The sequence below is a fragment of the Astyanax mexicanus genome, chromosome 3 (genome assembly GCF_023375975.1).
Source record: "Astyanax mexicanus isolate ESR-SI-001 chromosome 3, AstMex3_surface, whole genome shotgun sequence".
NCBI lineage: Eukaryota > Metazoa > Chordata > Actinopteri > Characiformes > Acestrorhamphidae > Astyanax > Astyanax mexicanus.
The window spans coordinates 22,235,728-22,250,529 of NC_064410.1; the positions used below are offsets into that span (position 1 = coordinate 22,235,728).

Genomic DNA, 14,802 nt, shown 5'->3' on the forward strand with positions numbered 1-14,802 from the left:
AAGGACTCAAAGGTTTGTTTTAATAACAAGTACTGAAAGAGTATTACAGTATGCTGAATTTAATTTTATGATACAATCATACAAATATTTCTCTGTTGCTGGAAATAAGTTTATTCATGCCAAGCATTCATCCTGCTCAGATGACAAAAATGTCTTTAAGCCATTACTCCAGGTATAAAATGTATCTTAATAAATCAAAACAAAATTAAAGTAGTAGACTACACTTGGCTTTAATATGCTTTAAAATGAGCAGAAGAGTCAGGAATAAAAGCTGATTAAAACATTGGATATTCTGAATATGCAATTTTTAAACATACAAAGCAATTGTTAAAATGCAAAATATACACTGAAAAACAATCCATCATTTAGAGGAACTGAAGACATTCAAAGTGGCTACTTCCGATTGGCAGTGGCTGTCCCGATAACACAGTCATTGACCTGTAATGGCATAAAAAAAACATTTACAGAACAAACAAAAACATTTACCATGTGATTATAAAGCAAGGTATGTAAACTGTAAAAACAGACCATCCAGAAATAGTAATTAAAAGTATTCTCTCTAGACAAATACTAACCTTGCTTGCAAAGCGAAGTGAATTTAGTGATTCGTTGAAGCTCTCTTCTTCTGGTGAAATGTTAACAAACATCAAACTAGACAAAGGAAGTAAAGGAAAATTATATTATTTTCTTTCAACTTTGAACTAATTTAACCACAATTTGACAGAAAAAAAAAATACTACCATAGCTTTCTACATGAGTATACTTTTTTTTAAGAACAAAAAAAAAGCATTCTTATTTTGCCTACACATATTTTATACACATCTCCTTAATAAAAAAAAAAACATTCTAAGCTAAACCAAATGTTGTCTTACGTCTTGCTGTTTCCTCCAAGACATCCCTGAAGAAGGTAGGTAAGCTTAGAGTTGCGATAAGGCACAAAATTCTCCTACAGAAAACAAATGGGTAAGTTAGTTCAAATACAGTCACTCTTATAGATATATCAAAAATACATGACCCAAGCTTTTAATGCAAACCTTGTTCGCAAGAGCAGCAATCACGATGCCCAAATTGGTGAGGGAAGAGTTAATAGCAGTCATCTCCTTAAACCGCTCTCCTTGAGACTGGCTCTTTTGGACCCTCTCACTGCCAGCCAAGTCCACTAGACACAGGGAAGCTGAAACAAAATACAGATTATGCAGGCAAAGCTTTTACCATGTTCCTACACTGTGGCTTGGAGCCCCACTGTGACTTTACAATAGAAAATATAGTGGACATATAATAGTATAGTGGAAACTAAAATATATAGGTAACGGATGTTAATATGTTCTTTAACAACTACGCAAATTCAAGTCATGAAATAATCTCCTTTCAAAGCAAATATATTTTGGAAATAAGGTCAATCTAAAAACACTACCCATCATTTGTGCCCTACTTGCTTCATAATAGTACTACACTGAACCACAATGATGTCCACCGGTAATGCAATATGAAGACCAGTGGCCAGCTTTCACAAAAGTTACAACAGGAAATCTAGACATACAACAATCAATAACTAAATTTTACTACATTTTTCATTACTGACAATCATTTACAAGTACTTATATATTTCTCTCTCACTGTTGAGCTATTAAAGTAAACAAAATTTCAATGCGTTTTCTTTTCACCTTTCAAAAATGTAAGATTAGTTCTGATTGGTCCACAAACAATATCTAACTTTCTAGAAATTAAACAAATAATATTATAAGCAGATAGCATGTTTGTATGTATACCATCATTTATTCCACTAAATGCTGGATAAATTAAGTCATGGATTAATAACTTAATACCGTTAAATTCTTACACTTGCACTTGGTGCCTCGGCCAGCGTTTTCTCCCTCAATGTCCAGCTGAAAAATTGAATGTGAGCGAGAGGACTGGTCATTCATGCTCGTCCGGGCAGTTGATCTGTTCTGGTTTGCCAAGATGATCAGGTTGCAAACCTGATATATACATATATATAAAAAAAAGAAAGAAAGAAAAAAAAAGAAGATTAAAATGCTATTCACAACAAAAAACATTGCCAGCTGCTTAGGGCTATTAAAAAGGTCAGTGCCTGTGTAATTTAAATATCCAAAATAATAATAATAAAAAAATAATATGAACATGAACACCACTGGAATAACAGGAAATTTGAACAACATACATTGTCATTGAATATAGTAACTAATGTTGGCTTTGTAATGTAAAACATCCATGTACAGAATCAAAATAATTTTTTTAGAACAATGGAATTCTACTTCCAGAAATTTAGCAACAAATCAGCTATTAATCAATGTAGTTACTATACTGGTAAGTACCTCGTCCTCTGTGTTGACTCTTTGGTAGGTTAGGTTGGTGACTGTGACCTCATTGTTGGAGGTCTTCCTGATCTCATGCTCTGGCCTCTTGTTGGGTTTGCCAGTGTACAGCAGGTCCCGCAGGGTTTCGTTGTAAATTTCAACAAAGCTTGCTGTAAAGCTGTACTGTAAACGGACAGGGGTAATGTCATAAGATGACAAGGTCATTGTTTCTTAGCCTAAATACATGCATGAAAGGGTGGGCAATATGGTGATATTTGATGAAATGGTAATAAAATGTTATCACAATACAGAGTACATTTTTATTCTAAGCTTACTGTGGCTGTTGTGCAAAAGAACATGGACTGCACATTTTATTACAAGAAGTGCAATTTGCGCCATTTAATTGGCTAAAGCACAAAAAAAATGTTTGTGGGCACCATTACCTGCCAGCCTTGCTCCTCAAGTGTCTTAGCAGATCTGAAAATCTGCTGAACAGCTCTGGGAATGACACCTCGCACATCATCCATGTCTCCTCCTTCCATGGTAAATGTTTTGCCACTGCCTGTCTGGCCATAAGCAAAGCAGCAGACATTGTATCCATCCAGAGCTGACTGTACCAGGAGGGAGATTTCCTCAAAGACCTCAGTTTGGGAGCTGTGTGGCCCAAACACACGATCAAAGCTGAAGTTGTAGCACTTTTGAGTGTCAGTGGTACGTCCTACATGAGACTAAGACAGAAAATGTCCTTTAATACAACCACAAAAGCAGCTTACTCCTTCCAATAGTATTCTAATACAATCTTTTTGATAAAATTTTAGTCATTATATTCTTTCGCAGACAATTAAGATAATTTCATTTAAAATGTTTACCTCCTCCATTTTGGCAAGCATTAGAGCCTTGTTGTCATGGGCAGGTAACTGAATGTGCGGGATGGTTGCTTCCTTGTTGGAAAGCAGAGGACGCACTCTGCAGAAAACTCTGATGTTACCCTGAAAAGAAAACAAGACTCTTAAAAAGAGCAAATGCAATACATTCTCTTGTATTATGCACCTTTAATGACTAGTAGTGAACAAAACTGATGAAGCAAACTGAGCTGTGCTTTATTTGCCATCTAGTAGGAATGCATCAAATATGTGTCAAACCAAAATAATTTGTTACTTGTAAAATTACAATAAAATTGATTTCAGTGTTTGGCCAAAAAGTCTGAATAATTAATACCAAACAATGTTTTTTTTAAGTTGTAGTTTTCTTACAGAAGAAAAAGAAAGAAAAGAAAATAGAGTATTTAAATGTATGCAATGGTAAAGTTCCATAAATAATATATATATTATATATATATATATATATATATATATAAAAGCAGATCTCAAATTTAATTTAAGTGTATGCCTACTGCGGACAATCTAGTTCATTATCATTATATCACTGTAAAATTAACCAAATAAATGTATTTTTGGTTAAAAGCCGCACTCAGATTGAGAACCTCTGTTCAAATAAACATTCTAAAAAGATGTTTACCCCCGTTCACTTCATGCTTCTTCAGTATCAAAATTATGGTCAAACCACATAAAAATGCAAGTAAAAACACTCGAAACGTGTTTAGAACAGATTCAAACCACTTCAGGTGGAGTGGGTCTGAGCCACCTTCGAGCCACATATTACAGCAGTGTAAACACATCAAACAACCGAAACCCCTAAAAGTTTATAACAGGGTCTTGAGTTCTTTCTGTTATCATACATGCTCAGTTTACCTTTAGCTCCTGGATAGTGTTATGCAATTTTCTGCGTTCCATTTCACCATAGTGGAGCTCATCCTTCTGCCGGGCTGTGGTTTCTTCCAAGCTTTTTACTGTCTCCTGACTCTCCCGCAGACTGTTCTGACAACGGCTCAAAGCAGATGTCTGAACAGAAAGCTGGCTCTGAAATACACAACATGAATGCATGCATTAATGAATGTAAACACACATCAGTACATGACAGAAATTAGATTATGGACCTTGAACATGCATGAGCTCCACTTTTTGTGCCAGAGAATCACTAAACATTTCAACTGCCAGGAAACAGATTGACTACAGGTCGACTCGGATTTAATGACTGCATGATTAGGAGACAACAAGACTACTTTAATTGTATGTTTTTCTTAAGACTGGAAATAAGAGTAGCCTTATAAATATTTTAAATCGCCCATTCTTATCTGTTTTGTTGTGGGCTTAGCCATACATTTAAATAGCAAAATAAGATGTTGCTCTTTATTTCATAGAGTATTAGCTGCTTAGGTTACATTAATGACATGCTTACACACAGGCCAGTCTCTCTAATTAAGTTATTGACATATTAAACAATATATGGACATAACATCATTGTCCTTTGTGTTTACGCAGCCAGGAGAGCCCAATAATATGAATAAGCTGGAACGCTGACCTTGTGTAAACAGTGCTGTTGTTTTGTGTACATTTTATTTATCTAGGCTATTTAAATAAATTTAGATTATAATACCAATGTCTGAATTTGCTTAATAATTAAAAGTGTATTGCCCACTAAAGGCAACACTAAAATAAATTATGCTACTATATTACCATTGACAAATAAATTATTGCAATTATTCTGGGACAATACATCAGAAAAATGTAAGTGATTATCATGACTGGCCTACCTGCACATTGTTTAGCTCAGTGTCTAGACTTTCTCTGAGCCTCTGCAGAACATCATGTTCAGCTCTTAGCATCTTCAGGTCCTTCAGCAGGTCATCTCTCTCTTTAATAGTCTTCTCCAGGTCATCTTTAACAGTTAATAATTGAGAATATTGCTCTTCAACTTTCCTGAAAAGTAATAATTTAAGAAAAAGCAGAATGTTAATCTAATTTTACAACCACATTACAGAAGTCAATCATACATTTTACTGCACTTTAAAAGGGCAATACCTTAGCTGCAGCATTAGTTTCACATTCTCCTCTTGAAACTCCGCCTCATTTTTCTGGGCCTTTGCAATTTTATCTTTAAGGCCCTCGTTTTCCTGGTTAACAGACTTCATTCGACTCTGGTAGTTGTGGATTTTGTTCTCCATGTCGCTTACCTTCCCCTTCAGGTCCCATGCTGGTCTCTTTGATGCTCCCACACCTATTTAAGAATGGAAAAATATGCGAGTCTTTTTTAAAAATAAAGAAAAATAAATGTTTAGCTAGATTAATCACAAACCTAATGCTATTATAAAAGAAAGATGTGTGTGGTTTTTACCCACAATTCCTACCTTTAGCAACTGCTGCAGGTGCAGTTTTTTTTATGTCGCCTAAAAAAATAAAACAATAAAATAAAATATAGGTTAGCTTTATAATATTTCTTGATTACTGTTTCACTAGTATGAGAAATCCTGCATCTAAGTAGGGAAGCAAATCATTTGATACATCGGTGGACTCAATCTCAGTGATTTGATTCCACTAAGCCATTTTAAGGAATATAAAATTCTATTAATCAATATTCTGGATAACTGTCAATATACAAACAGTGAAAATATGCGACACAGGTACTTCAATACTGTTAGAGACCATATATTGCAAGCACAACAGAACCAACCTCTCGCAGGAGCTGATGCCACTGTAGCTGCTCCAGTTGGACGAAGAGGTCTAGCTGTAAAACAAGAATCTGTATGATTTATATGGCTGATTTTACAAAACAAGACAAAGAAAGCATTAAAAAAGCACTAAAATAAAAATCAAGACTAGCTAACTGATCACTTACTGACTGCTTTGGCTGGCACCGGACGTCGAGGGGGCACCACACTGTAAGCAGGTCTAACCTTTTGAGATGCCTCAGTCTCAATCTGCCGTTGTTTCTTCTATTTATATGCACAAATTCAAAATAATTACATTTAAAATAAATAATAACCAAGAACAATGCATAACATTATTTTTTAAATTATTGTATAGATAAATACAAAAAACAAACCAGTGCAGGCTGCTGGTGCTCTAAATCTGTGGTGCTGCCAAAAGGCCGTTTCCCGGATATGACCGGTAAACGAGACATATTCTGGAGAAGGAACATAAGTGATATCAAATTAATTTTAATATTAATTTAGTGGGGATAATATTGTTGCTGTTTCGTTAAAATTAAGTGCACAGATTACAGAATAAACTAGAATATGTATGAACACGGCAGTTTAGACCATCCTAATCACACTTCCACAGATACACTCCGAACAACAGTGGATCAGACTGTAAAAAGTATTGATGGCAGCTAATGGAGTGCAATTGTTCATAAAACTCATTGGCCATTATTTTAGGTCAGGCGTTCATTGCTCTGCCAATCAATGTGGGAAGGAAATGAAATAATAATAAATTAAACAAACAAAAACAAACAAACAAAAAAAACACAGTACAGGTCCACTGTTGTGATTTGGGTGGTGGGCCATTTTAGTAGAGCAGATATAAGCTTGCTAATTATTTATACTAGAAAATGGTTAAACAAGAACAGTTTGGCAATGGAAGAATAATGTTGGGATGTTATTTACCCATAGAAATCAGCCAGGATGGTAAGTTTTGGTATTGTGATACGTAAAATGCTTTTCACAGTATATTGTGGAAATATCATTAGTCATCAATATCATTTCATTGCAAAGAGTGTAACATAACTGTCCTGTTCAATAAGTTAGCTAACAACTTTAACTAAGTTACATAACTGCTAGTAACTAGTAAATGTGTTTATGATTCTGCTTATCCTGATGCAGCTAGGATGTGTGTCAGTGTGTAACATTAGCGCAATAAATACTGTGTTTTACAGGAAATGTCTTTAAAGAATGTGATACAATATTTTACCATACTGATCAGCCCTATGTCTGGGTAAGAAAAGAAGTTCACTCACCTCTTTGTTCATGTAACAGGGCAGGATTATCTTAAAACAAAAACAATTCACAAACAAGTTACAAATCGAAGTTAACTGCCTTGTAAAGGTTAGATATAGCTAGCTATCGTTAAGTATGTTAATGTTAGTCGTGCTAGTCAAATAACGCTCCTACCCCTACTGTAGATCAGGACATAGAAAAAAGCGATATCCGGCGAGAGTAAACAGTGGGTAAATTAGGTAATTAATAGATGTTGAACATAGAGAGTCCAATTATCAGTGTTTTATTATTTACTGACAAAATCAACAAAATAATTTACACTTTACCTATCTATCCTATCTTGTGTAGTTAAGTAACGTTAACTATCAAGATTGGTAAATAACGCTAGGTTGGACTGGTTGGCGTTAAAATATGGTTACTTCGTTAGTAACGACAGTAACGTAAGTTAAAACATACTGAAGATCATTAACCGCTAAAAAAAAAAAAAAAAAAAAAAAAAGATTAGTCAGCTCTCTATGCAGCTAGAGTGAGCGGTTAGCTAACCTAACGTTAGCTAGCTTAGCAAGCTGAATTACGCCAATATAGCAAATATAACACCATTAAAGTCAGGGCTAGTACTATACACATTTAGCCGTTTTTATAAGCGTTAACTACCCTAATATGTGAACATAACTATTTAAACTTAAAATACATTAATTCTTCCTAACTCACCAGCGCGGTGCCGTCCCGAAGCAAAACACGAAACCCAGATCCGAGTGTTTTCAAATCCGTTTGAAATTCAAAATGTTTGCCGCTGTTAAGCTCACCTCTCATTGGTCAAATCAAAACCAACCGACGGCAAAGAGAGAATAGCCCCGCCCAAAGGCGGAGACAGGGCGCTGGTGCCCTGCCCCTCTGTACTGATGTGGGATGAGAAGGAACCCTGCTGGATTTCGACAGGGGCTCTCTAGAACAAAATAAGTGTATTTAGGTTTTTCATTCAAGTTAGCTAACTAATGAACTGTTATTTGTTTATGTGTTACATAGTGTATTTATAAACGTATTTTTCTGCCCTATCCATCTGATTAATTCTCAGACACACAATAATACATACTCTGAGACACAATTTTGAAACATGTATTAAAAAAAACACTACAGGTCAAAGCTCCTCTTCACTGCTGAAACTGAAACTTAGTCTAATTACTATGTTGCCATATGTCGCATACTCACTGCACCCTGGCATCATCTGTTTATTTTGAATAGTTAAAAAATTTATCTGTGTTTTCTAAATCTTTTTTTAATTATTATGATGAAAGTCTGAATGTGCTGTGCGCCGTGTTGGGTAAATGCTGCAGTACAGAGTGCAGTAATACGATCTGTTTCAATATTGCTTTACTATAGAAAAAGGCTTTGTAAATTATATTTCTAAAATCAATTTACAAATTTCCATTTATTTCCATTGCTACTTACCAGCTGTAAGCTGTAAACCAATTGTTTGCTAAAAAAAATCACCCCTCATTCTTTAACAATAATTGTTTTTTTTTTTTTTTACAATATACTAATATTTTTCAACACTACAAAATTATTATTTTTTCCATATTTTAGTTTGTTATGCTTAAAGAATCTTTTGTACAATTTTGTACAATGGATTTTGAAGTTACCATTTCTGGCTACTGACTGAATCTGAATAGCTTAAATGCCAAAAAGAAAGGGAAAAAATGGGGGTGTTCTAAAATTTTTGACCGGTAGTGTGTATATACATAAAAATGACACGACAATAAATGGCATTCAATTTGTGTTTATTAATTAATAATTATTAATTCTGTAATGTTACATACAGCACAATGTTTCTTTCATACTGGAGACAAAATATACTCTATGACCTTACATGACGGAAGTCGTTTTAGCGTCTCTAAAATACCCATTTTATAATTTGACCTCATTCACCGGAAGTGTAGCGGAGAACAGTCGGACAGCCCCACAAGAGGGAAAAAAAAATCGAAAAAAAAAACAGGAAAAAAAATTGGTGAATCCGAGGGTTCGGGCGGATTTGGACGAAGTTTTCGAACTATTCCGGCTCCGGGGAGTAGCGGGATTGAGAGGAAATCACCAGCACCGGTAATTAACCCAGAGTTAGGAGGCGACTTTAAATAATTACTCTGAATTTGAGCAACTCACTCGGGCGCTTCTCCTCTGTCTCGCCAGCCGGAAGTCTGCATGAAGCTGCGTCTCTCGCTAGGGGCATTGGCGTCGACGTTTTTTCACCGTTCGTTTTTTTTTTTATCCTCGAGCTTTTTTTTTTCCTTTTTTTATTTTCACAGTCAGACTAACCGGAGAGACCGAGAGCGGCATGGGGCGATATAGTTTCAAGTTGAAGTTTACTTGTACATGGCTTTTAATGGCGTTCCTATTTTGCTGGCTAGTTAACAAAAGCTAAAATATTAATGGAGGCTGGCTGTGTAGCTCAGATATCGTTAGCTAGCGTTAAAATAGCTAGCTAATGCACGTATTGTTTTTAAGGCCGTTGGTCATTCAAATACAGACACTCAGTGCATTATACGAGTGCTACATGGAGTAGCTAATTAGCTAAGCTAGGTTAATAAAATACAATAAAAAGTGTTCCTCCTAGACTCATGTCCCTCCTATTATTTAGCTTGTTTAGTTAGCATTTGGTGCTCTCAGTTCTGGTGTACATTTATTTTTGTGCCCTGCTGCACAAAATGAAAAAGAACATAACTTGTTCTTTGGGTCTGTAAAGACAGAAGATAACACTCCCTGGGATCAAAGTAAAGTATGAGAGACTGATTGAGTGTATAGGTAACTATAAAATAACTAACGTTAACCCAACTAATGTTAGCTAAGAAAACCTGCCTGTAGAAATACGCAGATATTCATAGCTATCAGTATTTCTGAAGGTTTGTGGAGACTGACGGAGGCTAGCTGGCTTAGCTTTTGTTTTGAAGCGTATTTACAGTGTTGCAGAGGGTGTGTGTGTGTGTGTGTGTGTGTGTGTGTGTGTGTGTGTGTGTGTGTAAGGTGGGTAAGCCAGCTCCAGAAAGTAAAAATCCAACCCAGGGTTTTGTACAAACTGCATGGATTTTTACTTTGTGGAGCTGGCTTACCCACCTCTAGTGTGTGGATGGTAGTGGGGAGCTCTCTCTCACTCGCCGGTAAATAGAATGCTTACCTAACTTGTGTAACCGTAACAGTCCTTCACTGCTTCTTAAATTAGAAGAAAAACACTATCATTGACTAAACACAATTACATTTAATGAGAATATACATCTAGACGAAGCTTACGTGTCCTTCTCATATTCTATTGTCAGGTTTCGTCATTAAGTCAGGTAACGCCCAGTCTGCATTTCTACACATAATCTACTATGTTTCGCATGCATAACAAATATTTGCACTTTAGTTTTGCATGCAGTCAAAATATATCTTGTTTTTATCATATTTCAACATTTTGACATTTGATATTTAGGTAACCTAAACCCTCTATGGCATATTTTTCTCTTTGATAGGGGGTCCTCTGTGATTTTATTCCCGTCCACAATGACCATGTCTGTTTTTTTTTTTATTTATCTCAGACGTCCTCTGAGAAAATTACTAGCTGAATTACCTGCTGTTTTTCGCTGAACTCTGTGGTCCTCTGGTAATTTTAGTCCTGTCCGGACTCACAGCTCACAGTTTTGTCACCTTGTGTTTAATAAAATAGCTATTTGTCCACTGCCACCCACTGTTATTGCAGCTTGGGCGCATGTTTCCATGGAGATCCACGGAAACACAACAGTGAGTCGAAATTGAGGAGCTACTGAACGCGATGTCATGTGACCGAAAAAGCCAAAAAACTCGCTGGTCCTCCTGTTTTTTTCAATTGCAGTCTGGACGCACGAGTTTTATCACTGTGTAGAAGTGTGAAATGCTTTTGAACCTTATCCTGTCCGGATGGGGTTTATGTGCAAGAATATGTCTAACATTCTTATTGTAAAATTACTGAAACAATGTTTTATTGTTTGTTTTGTGCAGTTAGTCTACTTTTGTTATTTTAATCATGATGAAACGATGAATCGTGATTTTTCATGTACTCCCTTGTGCTGAAACAACTGATTCAAATGATAAGCTTTATATCAAAAGTCAAAATCTAAATTTAAGTTTATCTCCACAAGGTCGCCCAAGCTTCCAAAAACGATATTTTTCCTCCCTAAACATGTAATTCATGCCATAGAGGGTTAATACTGGAAAGTAAATGTAGACACATAAAATGAATGAATTAAAATCCTATTTTCTGTGAGGACAATTTTAGCACAGCTTGTTCCCTAATATCTGGTATTTCCCACAATTGCATTGACTGGGAGAAGGTTTTTCCATTCATCTATGCAGAATTCTTTCAGCTATGTGATGTTTCTTTGTTTTTGTTTTTTAAAACAATCCTTTAATACAATACAGATTTTAAGTGTAGCATTTGGTTTGTGCCAAACATGTCTTCAGTTAGCCTGCCCAAATAATTAAATGTATAATTATATTTAATTTAAAAGATTCTTCTGCCCAAAGCACATGGTTCCAGAAGTTCTTGATATTTTTTCTCCTGGCATCCCTCTTACTGATGGTAGTTCCATGTTTTTGGAATTCACTTATAAATGAAACTCATCTTGATGGTAAAAATAACTTTGGCAAATTTTTTGCCAAAAAATAAATGCCTGATGTTTAAGTGAAAGTCAAAGTGAGCTTTTTATTAACTGTCATTCAGGCTACCCAAGAAGTTCACAACTATACGTAAGACAGCTTTAAATAAGGCTGACTTCTCCAAAATTGTCTGCAGCTGATTTTGTGCACTTGCTTCTATTGTTAGAAATTTTAAGTATGTAAAATATGTTTTTATGCGGTGTCCTGTTTTTTTGCATGATTGCGCATATGTGTGTAAATATATTATTTGTGTAATATGTATTACACAAAAAACATGCATATGTGTGTATATATTATATTATACACTTTCCTTGTTTGAATGCTGTTACTTGTTATTTAGGAAGAAATGCATGTGAAGACACAAAAATGGGACACAGAATTCTTCCAGAGATGTTTTCAAAATTATGCGTTTTGCCTTGTTTGGTGTGCTTGGGTGTCTGACTTTTAATCCAAGCAAAGGAAGACCACCAAGGAAATCATGAAAAAGGCAAGAGCTCAGTTTCACAACTGCAGCTAAAGCAGAATGGGTGTTTACTAGTAATGTTGCTTTTCAATTGCAGAAATAATGGAAGATTCCCATTTCAACTCATCATACTTTTGGTCTCCCGTTCCAACTGTGCAAGGACAGGTAGAAACCTTATTATTGGACTCTCTTGTACAGTACATAATTGTCTAGGAGACATCATGCTTAAAGAACAAATACAAAAATAAAAAAAAAAGTAAAAAAAAAATAATCTTTTTATCTGTCTGTCTGTCTATATAAATATATGCTCCATAGCCGGATATGGGATGGCTAAAACGAGACCTCCCCTGAACCATGTGAAAGTTTGACAGACACTACACTGCCCACCTGCAAAGAGAAAATAATTCTTTCCTTGCTGCTCTTTCTCCCTTTTTCTCCCTAATATTCATCCAACCACTCATTCTCTGCATCTGTCTCTTACTTCATGTTCTTGTTTTCTTTTTTGTTGTCTTCTCCACACCTTCCCCTCTATTTTCCCTCTTTTTTCCGTACTTTCCACATGCCTTTCTACTCATGGTTTTTAGATTGAGAACGCCATGTTTCTGAACAAGATGAAAGAGCAGCTGGGGCCGGACAAGAGTGGCTCCTTCCCTCACTCTTCTTCCGCACACTACCCTACGGCTGTACTTACGGTTCCTGGTCCCGCCAACATGGATGCTGGAGCAACTACCAGGGTGCCCAAGCAGGAAGGAGGAGGTGCAGGAGGGCCACAAATGAGTACGTTGGGAGCACAACTGCACCCTCCTCATTCCTCACAGAACATAACGGTAGTACCCGTTCCCTCTACAGGCATAATGACCGCAGGTGAGTGCATCACCTTTATTCATGTTTAAACAATTATATGCTACACACATTTTTAAGTAACATTAAAGCTTTTATTCATACATTTTTACAACACAGATCACAGCAAAGTATTCCTTAATGCATGGTGCAAGTATTTAACCTGGAAATATTCCTGAACCTAGATTCACTGTAGATGTTACGGGAGAATTAATCTGAACTCTCAATAGCTTTTTAACCACCTAGATATTCAGAATTATTCTGTGACATTCAAAAATGTAGGGACCTGTTGTCAGTAGGTATGGTTAATGTAAACTTCAGGCAGCATTATGTGAGAATTTGATTTTTTTTGCTCCTGAATCCCCCTACAGTTGGGAAGTGGACGCTATAAGCCACCCATAAAGGACATGCTTTGACATTTATTTTACAAAAAGAAATACAGAACTGGTATCTTGTGTAAAGGAAGTATGTGGACTGATTCAGTACAGTAATACTACAGGTTTTTGTTCTTGTTCCTGCGGGCATTATTCTTCTCACTTTGCCAAACGTATTTGGTGCAGTTACTGACTCTGGCTATATGAGCCCTTGTAGCTTTTGCATGATTTTGATGATGGTAAAAAAAAAAGCAGCATAATGTTGCTTTAAATAAGGCATGAACCCAAATATTAGCATTCTTTTCAAGCCTGTGCTGTACAAAAGCGGCACACCAGGAGGTGCAATCTGTTTTACCAAGGTGTCAAATTAGCTTTTTAGGAATTTGGTTCACATGCAAATATCAAACATATTTTAGAAACAAGTCCTGTGCAGTGTTGAAGTTAAAATATCACTCTGAGCACAGATATAGATAAAAAAATATCTCACAATTTCATATAAGAAACAGCTTCCCAACTGTTAAGCATGATGGACGGATCCTTCTCATAACTCACCGCAAGTCTTGGCTTGTTTTGAAAATCCATTGTTTCATTAATGTTGGCTCAAGCTACAATGCATTCCTAGAATGCACTATTTTTTGTGTTGTTTAAATTAGTGATTTTATAGGTCTTTTTTCTTTCTTTTAGCTGGGTTAGTGATTACCACTCCCCAGGGCACTCTGGTTACTCCTCCGGCCTCTTCTCAGTCTTTTGTTACTGGACCTCCTGCCACCACCATGATAGTGTCTGCACTGCATCCCTCAAACACAGGTAAACATCTATCCTACCTGTCACTGTCCAGCTATAGAATCCTTTCTGATTCATGTTGTTAATTTGCTGCCCCTGTACTTTGGTATTAGTGCACTAGTCAGAAAGTGCACTAGTCAGTGAGTGTGTATTTTCTGTATTTCTTAAATCTCACAAGCATGCAGCTCAAATGTAACCTTAAAAGCATAAAATACACATGTCTAATAAAATAAATAAAATGTTATAATGCATGAGTATTTGGAAAACGGTAAACTAACATCAAACAAGCTAGAGGACTATATCCTTTTCAACTCACCTTTCAACTTTTTTTCTGCTATACTTTAACATACATTGTTTGCAACATTTATGGAGGTAGTTCATTTTACCAATATTCCCAATATTTATATTTGTTCTAAAAAAGTGATTGTACATTAGTAGTTATTGCTATCATTTCATTTCACTCTAACGTATACACACTGCATTCACATCTATCTTATTTTGTTTAGCTAAATTGTGAAAAAATAAAGA

At 35.8% G+C, this 14,802-nt stretch overlaps 2 protein-coding genes across 7 annotated transcripts in view; one reads left to right on the plus strand and one right to left on the minus strand.

The window, feature by feature from the left end:
- Nucleotides 1-10,878, minus strand: kifc1 (kinesin family member C1). 2 transcript variants are annotated; one of them, XM_049476199.1, is made up of 19 exons: nucleotides 10,751-10,878; nucleotides 10,319-10,353; nucleotides 7,959-8,098; nucleotides 7,173-7,202; nucleotides 6,261-6,341; nucleotides 6,054-6,150; nucleotides 5,889-5,942; nucleotides 5,566-5,604; nucleotides 5,240-5,435; nucleotides 4,972-5,137; nucleotides 4,070-4,237; nucleotides 3,188-3,307; nucleotides 2,762-3,046; nucleotides 2,337-2,501; nucleotides 1,841-1,979; nucleotides 1,035-1,174; nucleotides 873-946; nucleotides 576-651; nucleotides 1-438 (listed from the first exon to the last, which is right to left on the minus strand). In XM_049476199.1, the coding sequence occupies exons 4-19, from the start codon at nucleotides 7,182-7,184 to the stop codon at nucleotides 394-396; spliced, it is 1,857 nt and encodes a 618-aa protein (XP_049332156.1). In that variant the 5' UTR covers nucleotides 7,185-7,202; nucleotides 7,959-8,098; nucleotides 10,319-10,353; nucleotides 10,751-10,878; the 3' UTR covers nucleotides 1-393. The 2 variants fall into 2 exon arrangements, with proteins under 2 accessions (XP_049332156.1, XP_049332155.1); XM_049476198.1 differs by having other exon boundaries at nucleotides 7,864-8,098; nucleotides 10,751-10,877.
- Nucleotides 9,105-14,802, plus strand: part of znf384a (zinc finger protein 384 a) — a 20,839-nt gene continuing 15,141 nt past the window's right edge. For 3 of the 5 annotated variants that reach the window (XM_007253084.4, XM_022682986.2, XM_022682985.2), the window contains exons 1-4: nucleotides 9,105-9,249; nucleotides 12,375-12,442; nucleotides 12,862-13,141; nucleotides 14,176-14,298. In XM_007253084.4, the coding sequence (XP_007253146.2) occupies nucleotides 12,380-12,442; nucleotides 12,862-13,141; nucleotides 14,176-14,298 (466 nt within the window). In that variant the 5' untranslated portion in view covers nucleotides 9,105-9,249; nucleotides 12,375-12,379. The other 2 variants (XM_015606833.3, XM_049476200.1) reach the window with 2 other exon arrangements.